This window comes from Neopelma chrysocephalum, unplaced genomic scaffold, assembly GCF_003984885.1.
Source record: "Neopelma chrysocephalum unplaced genomic scaffold, ASM398488v2 Primary Assembly neopelma1_45, whole genome shotgun sequence".
Taxonomy (NCBI): Eukaryota; Metazoa; Chordata; class Aves; order Passeriformes; family Pipridae; genus Neopelma; species Neopelma chrysocephalum.
This window is the reverse complement of record NW_020897704.1, coordinates 11,545,422-11,566,746: the sequence shown is the minus strand read 5'-3', so window position 1 is coordinate 11,566,746 and position 21,325 is coordinate 11,545,422. Positions and strand designations below refer to the sequence as shown.

The 21,325-nt window shown below is 44.3% G+C and overlaps 1 protein-coding gene across 2 annotated transcripts in view; it reads right to left on the bottom strand.

Annotated features, from left to right (window-relative positions):
• RELN (reelin) overlaps nt 1-21,122 on the bottom strand; it is a 284,032-nt gene extending 262,910 nt beyond the window's left edge. For both annotated transcript variants that reach the window (XM_027679385.1, XM_027679386.1), the window contains exon 1: nt 20,652-21,122. In XM_027679385.1, coding sequence (XP_027535186.1) covers nt 20,652-20,880 — 229 coding nt within the window. In that variant the 5' untranslated portion in view covers nt 20,881-21,122. The remainder of the gene's footprint in view (nt 1-20,651) is intronic.
• Nucleotides 21,123-21,325: the final 203 nt, after the last annotated feature.

Genomic DNA, 21,325 nt, shown 5'->3' with positions numbered 1-21,325 from the left:
TATGTAATCATCTGATAAGGATTCATAGCAAAATATTCTTAAAAAAAAATCTGCAATGTTTATGGTTTAGGTTCTAGGGATTTATATTCACATGTAAACCTTATTGACTCCGCTTGCTCCAGTCAAATCCACGAGCTTACTTGTGCAAATCATTGTTGCAAAGTCAGGCTGGAAATCTGCTAAGAAACTGAAATTTTGCAAAGAATTAAACTTTGGGGAGGGAATTAGGGGATTTTTTGCTTAAGAATTTTGGGGGTTTCTTTGAAGGAAAGTGAGGAGTAGACACATATCACAGAATCACAGAATCTGCTGAGTTGGAAGGGACCCACAAGGATCATTGAGTCCAACTCCTGGCCCTGCACAGGACCATCCCCAAGAGGCACACCATGTGCCTGACAGTATTGTCCAAAGACTTCTTGAACTCTGTTAGGCTTGGTGCTGTGACCACTTCCCTGGGGAGCCTGTTCCAGCACCCAAACACCCTCTCAGTGAAGAACCTTTTTCTAATATCTAATCAAAACCTCTCCTGACACAACTTCAGGTCATTCCTTCGAGTCCTGTCTCTGATCACCACAGAGAAGAGATCAGCGGCTGCCTCTCCTCTTCCCCTCACAAGGAAGTTGTAACTGCAATGAGGTCTCCCCTCAGTCTCCTCTTCTCCAGGCTGAACAGGCCAAGCACCCTCAGCAGCTCCTCATAGAGCTTCCCCTCAAGGCTCTTCACCATCTTCATTGACCTCCTTTGGACACTCTCTAATACCTTAATATCTTTTTAATATTGTAGTGCTCAAAACTGCCATAATATTCAAGGTGAGGCTGCCCCAGTGCTGAGCACAGTGGGACAATCCCCTCCCTCACCCGGCTGGTGATGCTTTGCCTGATGACCCCCAGGACACAGTTGGCCCTCCTGGCTGCCAGGGCACTGTTGGCTCATATTCAACTTGCCATCGATCAGGACCCCAAGGTCCATTTCCACAGTGCTGCTTTCCAGCATCTCATTCCCCAGTCTGTACAGACATCTGGGGTTCCCCTTCCCAGGTGCAGCAGATATTCTAAGTATCTGATCTTCTCAGCACCTCTTCTAATTTCTACTCCCCCTGAACCAACATAATTCTCTTTCCCTACTTTCTCTTTGTGAGAAACCCTTCTTGCCTTCCAAGAAGAGGCAGCCTGGGGGAGCCCTGTTTCCCTCAAGCCCAGCTGCACGCCAGGATGGCACATGAGTAGGCAAAGCACACGAGCACCACCTGGGACCACATGAACCTCCAGCATCAACTAGAACAGACACAAAGGTCTCTTGAAGAGTCATTTCCTGACTGCTCACTCTGCTCACTACCACACACCTTCTGAAGAAGTTTTTTAAACACTTCTGCAAAATCAAAATTTGAAATGTGTCTTGTCTTTGCCCTCACTGAGGATAAGTTGATGTGTCAGTTGGAGGCTGGCATCAACCATTTTTGGATGATTGGTTTCAAATCCTCTAATCAGCTTACCATCCAAATAATTGAGCTGTGGGTTAGGGAAGGCCCTTTGAGGCATGAGTGAAGACATTCTCCATCCAGCCCCGGAGCAAAATTAGAGCTGTCATTTCCAGCCCCCCACGTTGCGTGCACCTTCCTGCAACAGCCAGACAGAAGCTGCTTCAATTGCCCAAGTCTGTCCTGATCCCCAGCTCCCTACTACATGTGTAGCTAACAGAATTGTACGGCAGCACCTTTATTTTTCTGACAAATATTGATTTACTATACATTAAAATTTAAAGCCAGGATTTAGATACATATTTTTCTTCTGTTTTATCAGAAATTATAATCCTCACTAAACTACTCTTACCAGCCACTCTATGAAACAATGGAACACACATGGGATACTCAGAGAGGAAGCCTAACTCAGAAGTGACATAAATAGGAAGGAAAATATATACATTAGTATGGGACAGAGTAATGGATGCAGAGTGAGATTTTCTACTTCCACAAGCAGCCTGTAATGGGCTTTAAAACAAGGGCGGCATCCTGTGGGGTGATTTCATCCCATGCTGTCCTCGCTTAAAGGGAACAAATTACTGCTTGCCAGTAGGGATGATACAGCTGCCAGCTCCAGCACTCCATTTCTGGCCATCCCACCTGGTTCGAAGCCTCCTCAGGAGGCTGAAACACCATTTTCCACCAGAAAACAGTCACTGACAAAGTTTTCCCCTTCCCCCTGAGCTCACACCTCCCCTGTCTATACCATCTAGGACACCTGCCCCTTTTCACAGCCCTCCCTTTTTTCCAACAGCTAAAGGAGAAATGTGTTGGGAGCTCTGTTTCTCTCTCTTCTCTCACAAACTAGCATGCTCTGGTTTTCATATCTTCCTTTTATTACCTTTCTTTTATTATCTTCCCTTATTTCCTAGTACTCTGTAATTACATATTGGGACATCAAACAGTGAAGCAGGGACTGCTTTTGAAGGTTTTTATAATTAGCTTTTCTATTGTGTCCTCTAATACCTCCTCTGGCTTTAACTTACTTTTTTCTGTTCACAACCTCCTGAACATATGGTGGTAAATATGCAGCATGCTGTGAGCTTCACCTGGAGTCTACTTACAATATATCTGCAATGTAAATAACAGACTTCGTGTCAGTCAATTAATCACACACCAGTGCTTGGCAGAGGGCAGGCAGATTGCAGGAAGAGAAATTGGAAAGTTGTGTCTTCATCACTGCTGGACTTTCAAGTATTAAATATTGCCTAGCTGGCATCTTTCTGTGGCATCACTGCTTTTACCCAAAAATATTCTATTACAATTGCATTAGACTCAATTCAAGGCCAAATTCTCCACTCATCAGGACCGCTTTGGTAACATTTCACCCGTTGGAGTAATGATCCCATTTCCACAGAATATGACCCAAACACAAATTTCATACAGAAATTAAATCAAATCAAATAAAATTAAATTTAAAGTGATCCCAGGATGTTGCATAAAAATTAAATACTGCCATTCCAGTAAAAGTGTTTCTCTTTGGTAAAACAAATTCAAATTTAATTATGTTACAGATGTGTTTTATTCTTGTTTTTGCAACAATGCAGATGAGCAAGACAAAGTATTTTGTTTACCTGATCCACTTTATTTAACTCAAGGGATTCATGAGGATATCATCAATTACAGTCACAAACACATCACTGTATGCTTAAAAAAAAAGGACTCTAATTCATTTGAGCTCTTCTAATTTGAAGAACTGAAAGTATTTTCTGTATTACATTAAAATCCCTGTCATTCCCATGGAGGATAAATGAAAATATAGAAATACATCACCTAATATTTAAACACACTTGGGCGGAGCACAGCACAAAAGGTAAGATCTAATGGAAGGTATTTTCCTAATGACAATGAAATCTCATTGAAGAGGAAAAAACCCCTGTTTATGACTGAGATTCTCCCGCATCTCATTGTACCTGGACCCAAACTCATCTCTGTTGGGGCTGGTGCCCGGGAAAGGCTTTGCCCCAAGGCTGGCTTCAGGCAAGGGAACAAAAAAGTGCCTTCACACCTTCCACCCATCTCACAGTGCTACAGTTCAGACCTACATGTCTTCCAAGGGGTTGTGTTATTGTCTTTACCCTCTTTCTTCCGAGAATTTATTCCCACATGGCTCACTATGCTCTTTCTTTGCATTCGCCCTTTACAGAAAGCTCCTCTTTAACCAGGAGATGAAGAAAAACTTCAGGGAATAGATCAACCTTTGGCTTAAAAGCCACTGACTTCTGATGGCCATCAGAAGAATTGGTTATATGTCCCGGACAAATTATCTTCTAAATAAGACTAGAAACCTAAACCTCACCGCTGCTCCTAAGGGCTTTGGTGCAAAGGTGGGAGCAGAGGCAGCCCAGCACCCTGGTTACCCCATCTATCCCTCATCCATGCCCACCCCAGTGCAGGAGGCCTCTCTCCCCATCACTGCCAAGCTCTGCTCACCTGGGACAGGGCCACACATCCCCCAGGCCATCCTGACCATGAACTGAACTCCCAGAGAGTCAAGCCCTGGTGCCTGGGATCCACAGGAGATGTTGCAGTAGTGTGTTTTTTTATTTTTAGTGGGGAAATAAAAACTCTTCTCAGTGGGGATCAGTCCCTCATTGCTCCATCCCCCAATGTAGGGTATAGCAGAGTCTTAGCCGGGTCTTTCTGTGCCTCAGGCAATTGCAGGGCCCTCTCTCCATGAGTTGTCCTAGGGCTAATAAACAGTTGAGCTCACTTGACTGTCTTCACTTTTACTGATGGCATGACCCCGGGTCTTTTCACTCTGCTGGCTACCAATTTCCATCAAGCTTTCAGGTCTCTAGCATCTTTGAGAGCTGCATCCCTATGTTATGTTTGATTGAAGTTAACCAACACATTCCAAATGGAGGAAGGCAGACAGCATACTGACAGTGCCCTAGGAAAGAGCCTGTTCACATAAATTTTCTTCAGGGACAAATATACTTATTTGCAAGCATAAGCGCGTAGAAAAGGCAACCACACCACAGCAATGTGAAGAACATTTATTTAGCATATTGATCTACAACATCTTGTTATGCCAACAGAAACAGCACCAAAGCAACTGAAGCAAAAAATACATACAGTGACATTTTAATATTTGGGACATTACTACAGAGCAGCCCGTTCAAACTGCAGCACCCACTGGATTCAATTACGAAGCTTTTTTTCTCTGGACAGGACTTGACCATGGAGCAATGGTTGAGTTGGAAACAAAGACAAGTCCCGAGGCAGAAGATCTTATAATACTTCTCAGTTAATTATAATCACAATGCTTTTAAAATATAAAGAAATAAGAGGATGTTGTGATTAAGGTGCAGAATATCTAATTTGAGAGATGCATAAAAGAAAATCAAGAAGTGCTATCTATCAGGAAGATAACTGTAAAAGGAACTAGTCTTCCCCCATCCTCACTATAAATCTTTCACTGAGAAGAACTACTACGTTATAAAGAACAAGAATTTAAAAAAGAAAAATGAAAAAGGAGACATGTTAAACACCACCTAACAAGCTTCATGACATGAGCACAAAAGTCTTAAATTCAATGTCATAAATTCAATACCATCAAAAGATTCAGCTACTATGTCCTTAGAGATGGTGCTGTGTAAGTCAAGCACAGTATTAAAAGACACTGAAATCTTTAATATGTGTTAAATATTTTAAATTCATAAATCTGATTCACAGAAATATCACAGAAGCATCATCAAACCTTCTTCCCTTCTGACATATTTTTTTAATAGATTTGCCACAGTTTCTGCAATTAAAAGATTTCCCAAACATTTACAGAAAACAGATGAGACAGAAAACTGCCCTTGTGGACACAATCACATGCAATCACTATGCTTACTCCAATAAATACCTCAAAATATGCCAAGATTAATACCTGCATATATTTAAATTACTCCTTTGAAAGAGATTAGACTTAAGGCATCCCACCTATTCCCAGAGGCAGCATGCAGTGATTATTCCTCAGAGGTATTTTCAAGGGGAAAATATCCTGTTCAAAAGTACTGAATGTTGTGATACTGCCATATATAAAGCCCTCTTCTTTTAGTTTCACATTTAGGGCACATAAGCTTTTATTTTCTGTTTAAATGTACTAATCTTCTTAACAGTATAATCAAGCCTTTAATATATAATATTATCAGTTTATATTTAGAAGGAATAACCATCACATTAGTGGTGATGGACATATCTCTCCATCTGACTAAAATCCCTTTCCCTGATTCATTTCTGCTGAGACAGCCAGCAGCTTTATTTTATTTAAAAGCAAATCATTCAGTTGCAAAATATTTATACTTAATATGTAAAAATCTTGCTTTAAATTTGAGAAACATTTCTTTCTTCCTCCGTTTCTTGCAGGGAAATGTTCCAGTTTGTAGCTTTTTAAATAACGCAGGATTTTGCAGGCTACAAATTGAACAAAAGGTATTCCTACAGTGAACAAATCATGAAAACCTAAATTATCTTTGCATCTTTCTAGAGTTTCGTGTTCTTGGAAAGTAAAAATGAGCTTGATCCCTTAGGTACATTTAAGTAAGTTTATATTTAAACGTATCTCCGGACTCTGTTTAAACAGAACTGGGAGATCTCCTAGTAATTCCTACGCCTGCCCAACATACTATCAGCTTTGTACCACATAAAAAGTGCCCCCATCAATGCAAAACTTGAGCCAGATCTAAGCCACAGAAATGTAGTCTTCCTGGGAGATATTAAAGGGGGATTTCCAAGACACCAGACAGTAGAGTTATCTTTTGGCATATGACAGGCGTTGCACTAGGCCTGCCATGACATGTACAGTAAACATAACAAATAGCTGCTCTACATCCAGAACCCTGAAATATATATCAAAATCTCTGCCACCTCACTCACATATATTTCCTTGTGGTACCTCTTCTTATTCTGAAGAGCACATTTTAGCCACCCAACATGTAACTATTCATCCTAGAAGCAATCTGATTGCCTGCAACAGAAAAGCTCAAGAAACAGTGAAACAGCCAGGTATGTAACAAGGGATATCATGGAACATGCTCTTAAGTGTATAACTAAAAGAAAAGTTATTATTATACTTTAATTATACCTAAACATTTCCAAATTGATCAAAAAGAATAGAGGAAATGTATTGTGTTATTATAATTTATTCCTGATTTGCCTCAATGTTAAATACCTATATAAGGTACCCACAAGTAAATCCCAAAATTAAAAAGGCCATCAAATTCTGGCCTAGCTAATTACAAAGACATCAATCTCTCTATATCCCAGTTGATGTAAAAAAGCACAAAGAAGATGATTCTCCTCTAATTCAAACGAGTTACAACCACTCTGTATGCTAAACATAATAAACATATGTTAAATTCAGCAGAAGAGATGAGAACTGAACTGGCACACAGCTGGAACATTATCTAGATTGTTTGACCTGGACATGTTTTCCCTACCGATACATCTGCCCAGCAGTTTGGGGGAAAGTCACTAGATGGAAGTTGTCAATGCAGCAACATTGTCAGAGCCATGAGCCTCAGCATTTTGAAAAAGGAGAGAAGAGGGGGAAAAAACTAGTAAGCTGAAAATCTGACTGCTCCTTCACACGTGGTCATCTCTTCTGCCTCACCTTTCTGCACCTGGACACCATGGTCAGCCTTGCCCCGACACAGCACTGCCCCAAGAGGGATGGAAACTGCCATCCAGATGCTCTGCTTGAGGAGTAAATTAGGAAAAATTTCAAGAAGAGGGTTAAAGCTTTTCCTGCTGCCCAAAGCTCTTGTCTCATCACTGGTATTACACAATGCATCAAGGAGCTGTGGGCTTTGCTGGCACTGTTCCTCTTTCATGATGATAACAGTCCTCCTCCTCCCTGGAGTGCTAAAAGCTGGAACACTTCAAGGTGTTAGACAGAACATGCAATTTTTGTTTATCAACAATTTGACCATCTGAAGATTTGAGGTACCATGCTTACTAGCACCTGTATGAGTTTTGCACATCATGAAAAATCTCCATGCTCTAGAGAAAATACATCAATTAGAACAAAAAGGTTCCCTGTTTCTCACTGTTTGCAAGTAGAGAATACCTTGATAACTGCAACAAGAGAATACTTGGTAACTGCAACAAGTGCCGGCTTTGTCAATCTGGAATGAAAGGCTCTCACTAGTCGCTCACTAGGGTTTCTTAACCGTTAGTGATGTGCAATCAGGAGAAATACTGTACTGCAATTAATTTTACAATGTGTTTTCACAAATGGAAAATGTTGCAAATAGAAGGAGGATTTGCCTTCTACTGTAATCTCACTAATTGGGAAAAAGGCACTTGGGGGGAGTTGGACATAGTTGCACCACTACCACTGCTCAGAGACAACTGAGAGTTTATAAAATTGATTTGTAGTAAGAAAACAGCCAGATGCCATTGCATTGGCATCTGTCGGTGATGAGTGGCATAAAGGCTCCCTAACATCTGCTACCGCTTGATAAAACAAAACTTAGATCTCTTTGAGTGAAAAGGTCCACAGAGTAATCCAGGCTACCTGAGGCTGGGGAGGGAACGGTGCTGCCAGCTCCAGCCAAACCCACACCTTTTCATCTCCACTGGTTGAGGCAAATTCTGCAAACATCACAGCTCTGCTGGAACTCCTTTATACTCCATAACTGCATTAACTACAGATTGAGGGAAAAACAGGGCAATAAAGAACACAGGGATCACTTTCCTGAACAAAATAAACCTGCATCTCTCAAATCCAATTTGTACATCTGCTCTGGCAGTTCATTTCTATTTGAGGTGGACAGCCCTGTAAATATTATTCCATGAAAAAAAAAAGAGATAATTTTAGAGACATGAAGGACTATTTGTCTAGTTCAATGAATGACAATTCTATAGATGCACTGCAACAGGTTTTCAAGTTCAGAAGCAGAAATATCCTTTAACTGTAAGAGATCCAGAAGGAGCCAAGTGACAGATCTCCTCTAAGCCTTTTTTACTTAACATTTCATTAGGGAAAAGATTTCTGCTGAAAAAGAAAACTAAACAATGTAAAGCAAAATGTGGTCAACTTATACATTAGTAGCCACATAGCAACCACAGGTATCACTATAGAAAGCATGAGTCTGTTACCTTGGAAATGTCATTATTGCTACCAACTGTGCCTTGGTGCCTTAAAGAGAGAATTATTATTCTGTAATTTATTTTGGGAACAAACATGAGGAAAGTGGTCTGAATCAGATCTGTTCAGTGGCCGGAAATTAAATGGTCAACTTGTCAGAAGTAGAACTGTTCAATTTTTGGTTCAGTGACCAAAATGAAAAGAGAAAGAAAGAAAAAGAGATCAGCTTGGGTTAACATAAAAAGGAGAAGTACTGAGGGATCTGGCACAAAAAATAAATTAAAATATCAGTTAGGTCAATATGAAAATCTTCAATGAACCGAAAACAATTAGATAAAGAATTTTGTTCAAGCAGAAAAGTCTCATTCCATTTTCTGATTATGCAGGTAACTTCTTTTCTTTTTCTTTTTCACAGTCAGTTTCACAATTAAGACACATTTACAAAACAAAAATCGTGTTTTTAAAATATCAGTAATATATTTCAAATGTTTCATTTCTCCCCATTTTCCATTAAAACTTTTACCACATTTACCACTTTTACCACATTTACTACTCAAATAAATTGTCAGGTTTTATCCTTCACAAAACCAAATTGTAAATGAATTCACTATGGACATGGCAATTCTAACTAAATTAATTCATAGAATCATAGAATGGTTTGGTTTGGAAGGGATTTCAATATCATCCTGTTCCATTGCTCCTGCCATGGGCAGGGACACCTTCCACGGGCAGGGACACCTTCCACGGGCAGGGACACCTTCCACTAAACCAGGTTGCTCAAAGCCCCATCCAACCTCGCCTTGAACACTCCGAGTTATGAGGAGTCCAGAACTTCTCTGGGCAACCTGTTCTAGTGCCTCACCACTCTCACAGCAAAGAATTTCTTCCTAATACCTAATCTAAACCTGCCCTCTTTCAGTTTAAAGCCATTCCCCCTTGTCCTATCACTACATGTCCTTGTAAAAAGTCCTTTTCCAGCTCTCTTGTTGGCCCCTTTCAGGTACCAGAAAGATGCGCTGAGGTCTCTCCGGAGCCTTCTCTTCTCCAGGCTGAACAACCCCAATTCTCTCAGTTTGTCTTCATCAGAGAGATGCTCAGACCTCTGATTGTCTTCATGGCCCTCTGGACTTGCCCCAACAGGTTGATGTCCTTCTCATGTTGGGGTCCCCAGAGCTGAACACAGTACTCCAGGTGGGGTCTCACCAGAGTGGAGCAGAAGAGCAGAATCACCTCCCTTGACCTTCTGGCCACACTGCTTTTGTTGCAGCCCAGGACATGTTTGGCTTTCTGGGCTGCAAGTGCACATTGCCAGGTCATGTCCAGCCTCTCATCAAACAGCATCCTCAAGTCCTTCTCCTCAGGACTGCTTGCGATCTATTCTCCACCCAGCCTGTATTTGTGCTTGGGATTGCTCATACAAGAACTTTATCAACTCCAAAAACTATTCAACAGGGCATCAGTCATCAGCAAATCAACTAAAATAATTGGAAAGCATAAAAGCTTGGGGTTTTGTATCTTTGTACTAACAGGAACGAGGTTCTGATGGCTACAGTCATTTTGGGCCAGAGTCAGAAGAACCACTGTACAGAAACGTCAAACACTGGACTTTAGCCAGAGACCCTTTTTTTCAAACATACATAGCAATTTATAGTACTGATTCTTTAATTTTGATACCTGGCATCCCCCCAGACTTCTGCACTGCAAGGCTGGACAATGCTTTGTTAAACCAGGATCTTTGCCTTGGCCAGTTGTGCTGTTTTGTTTCTCTCTGCAGTTCTTGGTATCGATGTTTTCATCCAATGCCCAGATAAATGTGTCTAATTCTGGAAGGAGGGTTGTTTTTTTCTAGCAATGCATTTCCCCTGTGAGATAGGAACACTGAAAGGTTATTGTGGGTTGGAAACCGCAGCTTGTTTAGCCAGAAAGATAAATATTATCTATATTTCTTGTTCTTTCCTATCTATTGTATTGTCCTGGAGAGCAGTGGGAAAAGTGGAAGGCAAATGGCAGAGAGGTACCTTGCCAAGCCCCATGACATGATGAATGACTTCTCACATCCCAGGGCTTGACATGAAGAGAGGCCACAGAGGGTCACGCTGCTGTTTTCAGATGTTAAAAAGGCTGATCACCTACCCATTGCTTTCATTTCCAGCAGAAAGAGCTCCCCCATGCAGGACCCGCCCAGTTCTTCCATGAAGTATGCGTCTGTAAAAGCACGGCCACCTACCCAGGAAAGCTGATTTTCGGTATCCTTGCTAACTCATTTATGGATGTTCTACCAGACATGTTGAATGCTATGACCACAAAGTACCTCTCAGCCATAGAGAGAAAAATATTCCTGGATTTCTTCAAGTCTTCTGAGCAGCAAGTGTTGTGTGCTCTCTCTTTTTCCCTTTCCTTCCCTCCTCTCCATATCATATGCACATGGACAGACAATAAACTTTCACTGTCTCCCCATAAGTTCCCAAGGATCATCCTACTTATGCTACTTGTGGACAACCAATATGCAAATCCCTTCAAACCAAGTTGGAGCAGGAACCACCTGTGGATGGGATGCAGCAGGATGAAGAGGGGAAAACAGCATTTGCTCTTGGATTCATGCCTGTGCATGAAAAGGAGCTTGCTTGATGGATTTCACTGTACAAACTGAGGGGTTTTTTTCTTTGCCAACTTCTGATCATCTAACTGCACTCTTGAAAATTACATGGGAGAGATGGAAAGAGGGAAATTGTGAGGTCCCTGATTCTGTGTGCTTTTCACCAGCTGGACCGCTCAGTGTACAGCCACATTGCAGCCAGGCTCTGGAAGGGGACACGGGATAGGTTGCCAGCATCCAGCCACCCATATCAGCAAGCAATGATGAGGTGGACAGTAGGAGACACTGGCACAGCTGGAGCTGGAGCTGGCAGGCAGACCCTTTTCCTATCTCAGATCTGTCAGGTCATACCTGTTTATTTACAAAACTATCCTTCAAGCAGACATAGGGAGGAATAAATTACTCTGTATAATCTGAGGCAATCAAAATCTTGCTAAGTGTCGTGCAAGAGCTCTTGGCATTTTGTATCAGTCTGGTTTATAATTCAGTTCCCTCAGCCCAGTGTGTACAGTCCTATCTCCTGTGGGAAACAAGCAGTCACAAACATGAATATGTGTGAGTAGAAGCCATTCTGGGAAACACATACAGACCTTCACCCTTCTGATAATTAATCTGCTCACCCTGCTGAAGAAAACCAAGCGGACTGCCAGTTCCCCCTCCACTATATCTTGCAAAACCAAAGAGAGAAACCAGTGACCACCCTGCATGGCTGCATGACCCAAGGCTTCTGCTTCAGGAGAGGCACAGCAATAGCTTTACACATGGCTTCACAAATATTTCCAACACCCAGTGAGCCCCTACACCCAGATGGCTGGGCTTATTAATAATACTTCTCATCTAGCAAAACTATATCAAGTTTTACTGAGGCATAATAAAATAAAATACTCCTCACTGTCCCCTGGAGCTGCTCCCTCCTCTGAGTAGGCAGAGAGGAAGAGGGAAGGAGGGGATGGGGATGGAGGCATACGGGGCCACCACCCATCTGATGTGTTTTCCTGCTGGCACCCAGCCCTTCAGCAAGGAGGTGGGGACAGGCTGTCTCCCAGCACACCACTGGCTGGGGAGCAGGTCTGTGGAGAGCGCCGGTCCCACTGCAGGGCTGGGTACACCCCATGGTGTTTGTCACCCCAGGACACAGGAAACTGGGGCAGAACTTGGGCATGCACTGAAACACATGCACAGTTCAGAAAGAAACCTGCAGGACACAAAATTTTAGGAAGGTCAATGTAGAATTCTGAAAGAAGGCAGGGGTGCAGAATGTAAGACTTAGAGTAGGGGAGATGGATTTGTTGCCTGCTGTCACTCAGTGCTCTTGCAGGTTGAACTTCAACAGACACAGTCTGGAAAAGTGCCATTGATTTCACCCCCCAACGAGATGCTTGTGAAACTCTCACAACCAATATTAATATCAAAGCACTAGAGAGGAGCAGGGAACAGTCACTTCTGTTTTGTTCCCAGAATGAAAAAATATGGCAAGAGGGACCTTACAAAGGCTGTGACAAACAGCCTCCACTTTGTGATAAAAGCCTTTGGGAAAGTATCTGAACACCTTGCCTGCTCCTCAGCAACTTTCACAGGCCGCTCATGTCCAGTCCCCCAGGACTCCTGCTTTTTCAACTGAGATGTTCATATAAAAGGCATTGCCTACAACAAGTCATGACGAAACTCTGCAAGGTAGTAGTCAGGGATGTCCTGATTCCCTGGGAAGATCAGGATCCTGCTGGGGTGGACAGAGAGGAGCCTTGTGGATGGAGATTCCTACCAGCATGCAAAACCCACATTCACCAAACAGCATCCCCAAACAGAAAGTCATGCTGACAGCAGCAGGACAAGGGTGAACAGCCAACAACTACACCACAGGGAGTCTGGAGTGACGCAGGTGATGCTGAGGCTGGTGAGATGAAGAACAAGCCCACAGGTGCCTCTGCCTGAAGCTAAACTGAACCCAGCTGCCCCAAAACACTGTGGTGCCACTGAGGCATCAGCTGCTCCAGATAGTTGCAGCAGACAATGGCAAGGAGCCTGTGGCTCTGTGCCTGGCCACTGGGTGCCATCTCCAGCCCCAGCCAGGACCTCTCCAGCTGCAGAAGGACAGAGTAATGCCTGGTCCTGGACTGTGGAATAAACAGGTACAAACCATAATGTCCCCCACAAACCCCAGTTCTCCCTCTCCAAGCAGGATGTACACCTCTCAGAAATGGCCCTATTTAAGGCAAATGCTTAGTGAGATATATTAAAACAAAGCAAAGTCTTCAAAAAAGCCCACTTCCATGACCCTGCTCTTCCCTTTAGGAAAAGAGTAAAAAATGTGTCACCTGTGGGAGGCATCTGAGCACTGAGGAGACCTGGTGCAGGTCCCATGGGCATGGACCAGGGGGATCTCTATCTCCATGATGCCACTGTCCATGGAGAGTCCATGGGCTCTGGATGTGAGCTATGCAAATTGCGTGACACGCTATGGCTTTCCTTTTCCAGGACTGACCCGAGGGAAGGAGGGATGGAGGAAGGCCGCCTGCCCAACAAGAAGGCATCATCTGACAAACTGGGAAGGTCTTTCCCTGAGTAATCTGCCAGTGGGCCTTAATAGATGTTAGAAGTTGCACTGTCAGAGTTTGTCCTATGTTTATGCCATAGGTAAATCCCAACTGGGAGGAAAAAAAGGTAGGAGTTACACAAATATTCCAGACACACATTTGCACTCTGTGCACCTCTCATGCCTGATGAAAAGGCAGGAAATGTTAACACAAAGAGAGGAAGTAGGTTAAAAAGACTGCACCTTTCATCAGAGACCATTGAAATTCTCATAGCAAGGGCCAGTACGAAAGGTTGCTTATTCTCAGAGGTAAGACAGTGCCATTTCCTTCCCTCTCCATGCAGCAAACACTCATGACAAATCCAAACCACAGTTGTAGGGCATGAGATGCACAAAGCAAATAAAGGTTGCATCTGAATCCATCTCAGCTGCATCATCATGTCTATTACAGGATTGAAAATCATACTTCAACCAGTCAATATGCAAATACTGTAGTATTGTACCATCATAAAAAATGCTACAGTATTTCAAAAGCAGTGGCCTCCAAAAATCCAAATCAAAGCAACAGTAAGGAAAATGAGAAATGCCACAGGTCTGACAATCTCGACCTATTCTACCTAATGAACCAACATGGAATAATCAATACAGGAAACAATGGAGAAACATCCTACATGCAACCATGCAACAGTAACCTACTTATAAATCATTTAATGGTCACCTTAGGTCTTGAAGTACAAGATTTATCTCTTGTTTTTTATATATATCTATTTATATGTAATCACAACTACTAATTATTTGTAGGAAAAGCGGTTTGTATGAACAAACTTTAGCAATGAATTCCACAGATAAATTACGCATATTAGAAAATATCTTTAAACGCAGAAATCAGAAAATATGTGCAATATTCCCACTGAAACAGTATTTTTACACCCTTTAACTTTTCATAGGTTTCTTTTCTTCCTTGACTTCAATGCTGGGTGTCATGTTATAAGAAGGTCTGTGCACACATGCCAGCTCCCACAGCAAGCTCCGGGCCTCGGATGGTGAACTCATTGAGGCAGAGATCATTTTTTCATGTACACAGACCACAGTCTGTCCTACACAGACCCACAATACCAACAATACCGTGTCTGTCCCACAGTGAGATGTCACCTTACAAATGTGGGTCACGCCAGCACGCCATACTGGCTTTGATTTCTGTTATTTGGGGCAATCAAGTCTCCTTTGCAGGGGGGAGCAGCCCCCTGATGAGGGAAGAAAGGATTTAACCAGAGATTACATCTCTTCTGCAAATTTGCAAGAAAGGCTCATTTAGGCCTTTCTGGACCTTCTACCTCCTTTCATCAATCCCTTGCCTGACGACATCTTTGTCTGGGCCATCTGCTGACCGCTTATGTGGCCCACAAATTAGAGTGATGGCAGCTGAAATCATTGAAATTTAACATCTTCCCTGGCAAAACACAGTTTGTAAGAGGCTGTCAGCTGTGACCTTGCCTACCTTTTTCTTTTAAGGTTGGAACCCTTCATCGGTTTCTGGTCAAGGGATCTTAAAAGCACAACTTTTTAAAATCTGCAAAGACATACCACATGAACTCTGGGTCCACACAAGAGCTTCAGAAATACAGACTGTGTTGGTCAACATTAAGATCTAGAAACACATATTCACTCAATAACATGCTAAGTAAGGCTCAGATCTGAGAAATTCAAACAGGCCACAGTACTCATAAATCAGCCTTCCTTTTGCAAAGCTCACTTTATGCAAGAAAATCCCAAATAAAGCAGAGCAGAGTCAGGGTGCGCTCTGGGGGCTTTGGTGGATGAGGGCACTTTTAGTAAATGCTGACCCAAGATGAAATTTTTATGAGCTATGAAACCCTTATGCAGGTGCAAGATATTGCTCGGGACCTCAGAGGAAAGGAGAGACTTGAAGATCAAGGGTCCCCTCCATTCTTACTAATTCCCTCACCATTGCTACCTATTTCCAGCCTCACATTTTTATTATGTGTCCCTTAAGAGTTCTAAAATAATCCCTGGAGCTAGCTGGACTCCCATGAGCAAAATTTTTTCACACTTCTTTGATTTAAAACAAAAAATGATGGAAGGCTTAATTCTCCCAAAGATCAGAGGAGGGTGTAAGTGGATGAGATGAAAGGTTTTGAGGGAATACCCTGAGAAAGACTCAAGAAGCTGACCTGGTTCTCAGGCTGATACTGGAAAACACGGACCAAAATCTGATCTTCTGTTACCACTGCGCTATCTCTAACGTCACCTTCTTCCTGTGCATTACTTACTTCTTCTGACTCACTAAAAGCTTCCTATACTTCAGCGTAACTGATAGAGAAAGTATCAATAACTGAGTTTCTGCCACTCAGTTATAATCCTGTTTATACCTGAAACAGCATCACTACTTACATTCCAGCTATTCTTTCTTCCCTTCACTCACTTCAAACTCAAACATGTTTTTATTTCCTAATAATCTGAAGAATAAGAATTTACAATACCCACCAGAAATGTAAGTAACCCTAATGAAAATAGATACTAAGTCACAATCTGTATTTCTTAAATACAGCAGTTAAGAACGAAGGTGGAATTGGACAGACTTTAAACAACTTTTTATCAGTGCTGAAAGAGTGCATAACTACCACTTAAAATAGTTGAAAACTGTTTTTTTACAACCTATCATGGCAATGGTTCCAGACAATATACAGTATATCTAAGAATAGTAGCAGTCATTGATGGAAACTGATAACATTTGGGGACTGAAGGTTAATCCGTTCTGGAAAAAAAATGGAACAATGGAGAGTGAAATAGAAACTCAAGTCTCATTAAATAAAACTATTTTAAGGACAGAATGATGAGTTTTAACATCAATCATGGGAAAACAGTTCAAAGTTGTTCCTAAAAGATCTAAATTGGAAACCTTGGGAAAAAGGAACTGTTTGCAGTGACAGCAAAAAAAATCTTAAGGGATAAGACAAAATACAGTGTAAAGATAATCCGTTTGTATTTTTTAAACACTCCAAATCAGACTGTTCATTTTGAGCTTTCTGTGATTAAGGTCAGTAAAGACTCAATGTTCAGTCAAGTTTATCCTTATTTCTTTATGCAGCTCCAATGTACTTATCTGCCCATAAATCATGGTACATGCTCTCAGCACTGAAGGCGCATTGACATGGATAATCAAAAATTGACTGCAGATTCCAAATAAACCCAAATGAAGTTGTATAAAAATTTTCAATTTATACTGTTGTTGGTTTGATTTTTTTTTTTAAGAAATTGTATTCTGCTCTGTATATTACAGGGGAAATCCCAGGAGAAAAAATTAAAACAGGATCCTTGCTGTCTACCAGCAAAGCCACGCTCAAGCCAAGTGGGCCGTGATGCAGCTCTCTGAACACACGACCACTGCTCAGGTGGAAGAAAACTGAGCAGGTGCCCACATTAAACCAGTGCACACTTTGTCAGTTTGCATTTGAGCAGGTGCATAAGTGCTTTGCTCAAGGACTTAGCTACATTTAAAATAAGCTAATTCAAGAAATAAAAGTCTACCAAAGATAATAAAATTGTTTACTGATGTATCAAGTCAGCCCTCTATATAAAAGAGCATATTTATAGGCAGCATAGGTCTGGTCCTATTCAATCAGTGATTAAATATTTACTGATTGCAGGAATAGGGCCAAGTCTGGAGTATTTTTAAGGATTAGGGGAGAAGTGCTAAATCCCAAAGTATCTAATTTAGCTATGTAAAGTAGGGAATATTATTGCCTTTGTTTTACTTATGAAATTCAAAGGCACAGGGAAATAAAGTGCCAGACTCAGGGTGTCAGAGAAGCCACTTGCAGAAGCTCCTGTGCTTGCCCAGTTCCCAGGCAAGTGTCTTCTGCAACGTGTACTGTTCCTCTCCCGTCGTGCTGGGGCAGCGCCACGGACAGTTGGGCAAAGGTCTGAGAGGCCCTGTTACAGCCCCACTGGCTGCACAGTGGTTTGACAACCCCTCCAAGAGCCCAAGGAAATGTCTAAACAAATTAGCAGAAAGTCATTGGCTGTTTTTTTTTTAACCAGAATGTTTTCTCATCCAGCGCTTGACATGTGGTTTCATCCATTTCACTCCTCTTTGAACCTGATGCCCTTGGATGCTACTGTCCCCTGTCCCTGTTGAATGAAGGGGCAATAAGTGTAAAAAAGGGCCTCACTGGAACTTGCAAAGATTTGGACCAGTGTATTTTAATATGACCTCTGAGTAGGTGAATTTGCATTGTACATATGTAAATCTGCCTTTGTCCTGTGCTTCTGTGCAGCATCTCAAAACTCCTGCTCTTTGTCCCCAGAAGACTACATTTAAAGTTTGATTTTTAAATGAAAAATGCTCAACCAGTGCAGACTGGCATTTTTCAGCATTGTTTAACTGCACTATATAAAATTCCATGTTGCTTGAAATTATTTCTTCAGATTGTATATTCTGAGGGTTTTTTTCTTGTGCTATATTTAACACTGATAATTGTTATATTTAAAAATATTCAAATGAGATATTTCAAAATATCTAACTGATTAAGTGTGCTTAGCTCACGGATATGTCTGTTGCACTGTGCATAGCAAATAGGCAGTGCTTCTTGCCTTGTTTTGGCATGGTGGATGTTTAATCAATGCACAAATCTGAAAAGAAATTTGTTTGGTATCAGTTAGAAGGCTGGCTCACACCAAGGTGTACCTACACCTTGCACTGTGTAAACAAATTAGTTTCCCGGTTCGTCTTGTGGACTTTCTTCTGTGTTCATCCTTTGAACGCGTGCAATTTCTTTACACTTCCTTAACACGGTGGCTTTAAAAGACACCCTGAAACGCTTGGGTTGCACCCCCGCGCAGATGTTGGCCTCTGGATGGTGCTTGGGGCAGCAGTGCCCGCTTCAGACGGAAAGGCGTAACCGCGGTGCCAGTTTCGGAGGGGCAGCGGGGTCAAGGGTGTCCCTGGGGAGATGCCGCAGCAGCAGCGCACGGAGCGCGCTGGGCGAGGCGAGCAGGGCCAGGGAGAGGCGCGGGGCAGCGGCGGCTCCGCAGAATCTGAGAGCGGACAGGGAAAAATCCCGCGAGGCACAGAGGTAAATTCAAAGACGCCGCGTTTTGCTCTGTCAGATGCAAAAACAGCGGCGGAAAATCCACCCCTGGCCACCTGAAAAGGTCTGGCGCGCAGCTGGGGCGCCGCTCCGCAAGCTGGTACTTCAAGAGTCAAAAACCCTTTTAAAAGGGTGAGAGGCAGAAGAGCATCCCCGGAGAAACAACCTCTATCTCTGCTCCTCATCCTGCAGGACAGACGGACAGCCCTGCCCGCCGTCCTGCCCGCAGCGGTCCCGCCACAAACCTCTCTCCCTAGACCAGCAACGGGAGTTTAAACACCGGCTGCAGGCTGGAAACCACGGCAGCAGCGATGACAGGGAGTGATTCGGTTATTTACGTGGCTGAGCCATAATTTCAAAAATCCAGTATTTAAAATATGGAAATCCCAGCTTCCTTTTTCCCTCGGCGCATTTGTGGTTTAGCAGGTTGAATGCAATTTACCTAACTGGAGTGTGTATTACAGGCTGGAATATCTGGGAGCCTGTGGAAAAATTTTTTCTGGTGAAGTCATGTAATGGGTTGTTAAAAGGACAACCATATTTTAAAAGCAAAAGTTTCCTATGAATTTGGTAAAACTATATTGTTAAAGCTTATACATAGGCAAAAACTTCAGGACCCCTTAGATTGTATGAAAATGCATATTTGATGTGTTTGGGGGTTTTGTCTTTACAGTAAAAATTTCAATCAGAATCTTCACATAACTCAGTTATTCAATGATTTACCTGAAACTTAAATTCTGAGCTGGAATATATCAAAGTCAAAAGTTTACTTTATCTTTAGCCAAGGACCACCACACAGTATCTGTTTCTGAACAAACCATTTTAGATAAACATTTATTGACATTTTCTCTGACTTTCAATTGCCTATTGCAGAATTAGCTGTTATTATTCTGTAGCATTGCAAACCCCAAGCAGACACAAAGAGAGAAGAAGGATTAGACCTTTAAACGGTCTCTCACCATTATGAATTAAAAAATGTTTCCCACATGAAAGTTTTCTACACACAGCAATGGTGATGAGGCTGTGGAACAGCACAGTTGCTGGTTTCCAGCGGCACTCTGCAGCCGAAAGCAGGTTCCCACAACAGTGTACCTGCCCCGGGCTGTGTCCGTCACCCAGTACAGCCCCAAAGTAGAGACTCTACTTTGTGAACAACTTTGCCTACTCTTGTTCATTCTCCTCCGCCTGGGCGCTTACAGAAAGCACGTTAATTTATTAATTCTGGGCACGACCTTCCATCTCCAAAGCCACCTGTGAGTGCCTGACCCCCAGCCCTCGCCCGTGGCTCCTTCAAGGGGAGCAACAGGCTGGCTGGCTGCTCCGGCCGCGCCGGGCCGGTCCCCGCAGTGACACATCGCGGTGACCTGATGGCACCGCCAGCTGCGGCATCTCAGAACCCCCGAGGAGAGGGTGATGCGCTCAGTGCAAGCCGGCTCCGAAAGCCGCTGGAGTGAGAAAGGGACAGATTGCCGGCAACTTGGGAGGCTCTGGGTCAGGCTCGGGGCCAGTTGAGGAGAGGGGACTCGCAATTTCCTCTGGCTCCGGGCTGCGCCTGGCTGGAGCCGCGCCGAGGCGGGGCTGGGACAGGGGCGCGGGCGGCGGTCCCCGCGCCCGGGGCTTGTGGAGACGGTCCCGCACGGCAGGGGTGCCCCTCCGAGCCTCCCGCCGGGGCTGACCTGGGGCACGGCACACGATGCCGGGGTTCCCCGTCCAGAGCGCCCGCTTTCCCCCCACCACTCTCCTTCCCGCCGGACACTCCGGAGCCGCCCGAGGGACGAGCAGCCCCGAGCACGGCGGGCGCCACCACCTACCGTGGTACTCCTGGCCGGGCACGTAGGCGGCGGGGTTGCCCGCGATGTGGAGGGCGATGAGCACCTCGCCCTGCTCGCCGTCGCCCTCCAGTTCGCCGTGGTGGGTGCAGAGGAAGAAGAAGGGCGAGAAGCGGGCACGGGGGGCAGCCGCCCGGCCCGCCGCCAGCAGGGCACCCAGGGCGGCCAGCAGGCAGGGCCAGCCCCCGGGGACGCCCCGCCGCCGCTCCATGCTGCTGCCGCCGGCGCCGCTGGGGCATCCAGGGCACGGCGGGGCCGGCGCTTCGCTCCGCTCCGCGCCGCGCGGGACGGGGCGGGACGGACGGGACGGGGCGGGCGCTGCCCCCCGCCGCGGCCCGCGGGACTTCGAGGGGAGGCGGGCGCGGGGCTCGGAGCGCGGAGCGGAGCGGGCAGGGGCGGCCCCTCCGCGCCAGACGAAGGCTTGCGCCGTCCCCGCCTGCCGCTGCCGGGGTGTGGGGCACGGAGCTGGGAGTGCGAGGGCTGGGAATAATTTATTTCCCCCGGTGTCGGGGTGGGAGGGAGGGGAAGGTCCCTCCCCTCCTCCGCCTCCTCCGCCGCCGCCGCCCGCTCCTCCTGCTCCTCGCTCTGCGCGCCGGTGTGCGGTGCTGCCGCTGCGGGCACGGGGGCTGCGAGCTGGGCTCTGCTGCCCGCCCTTT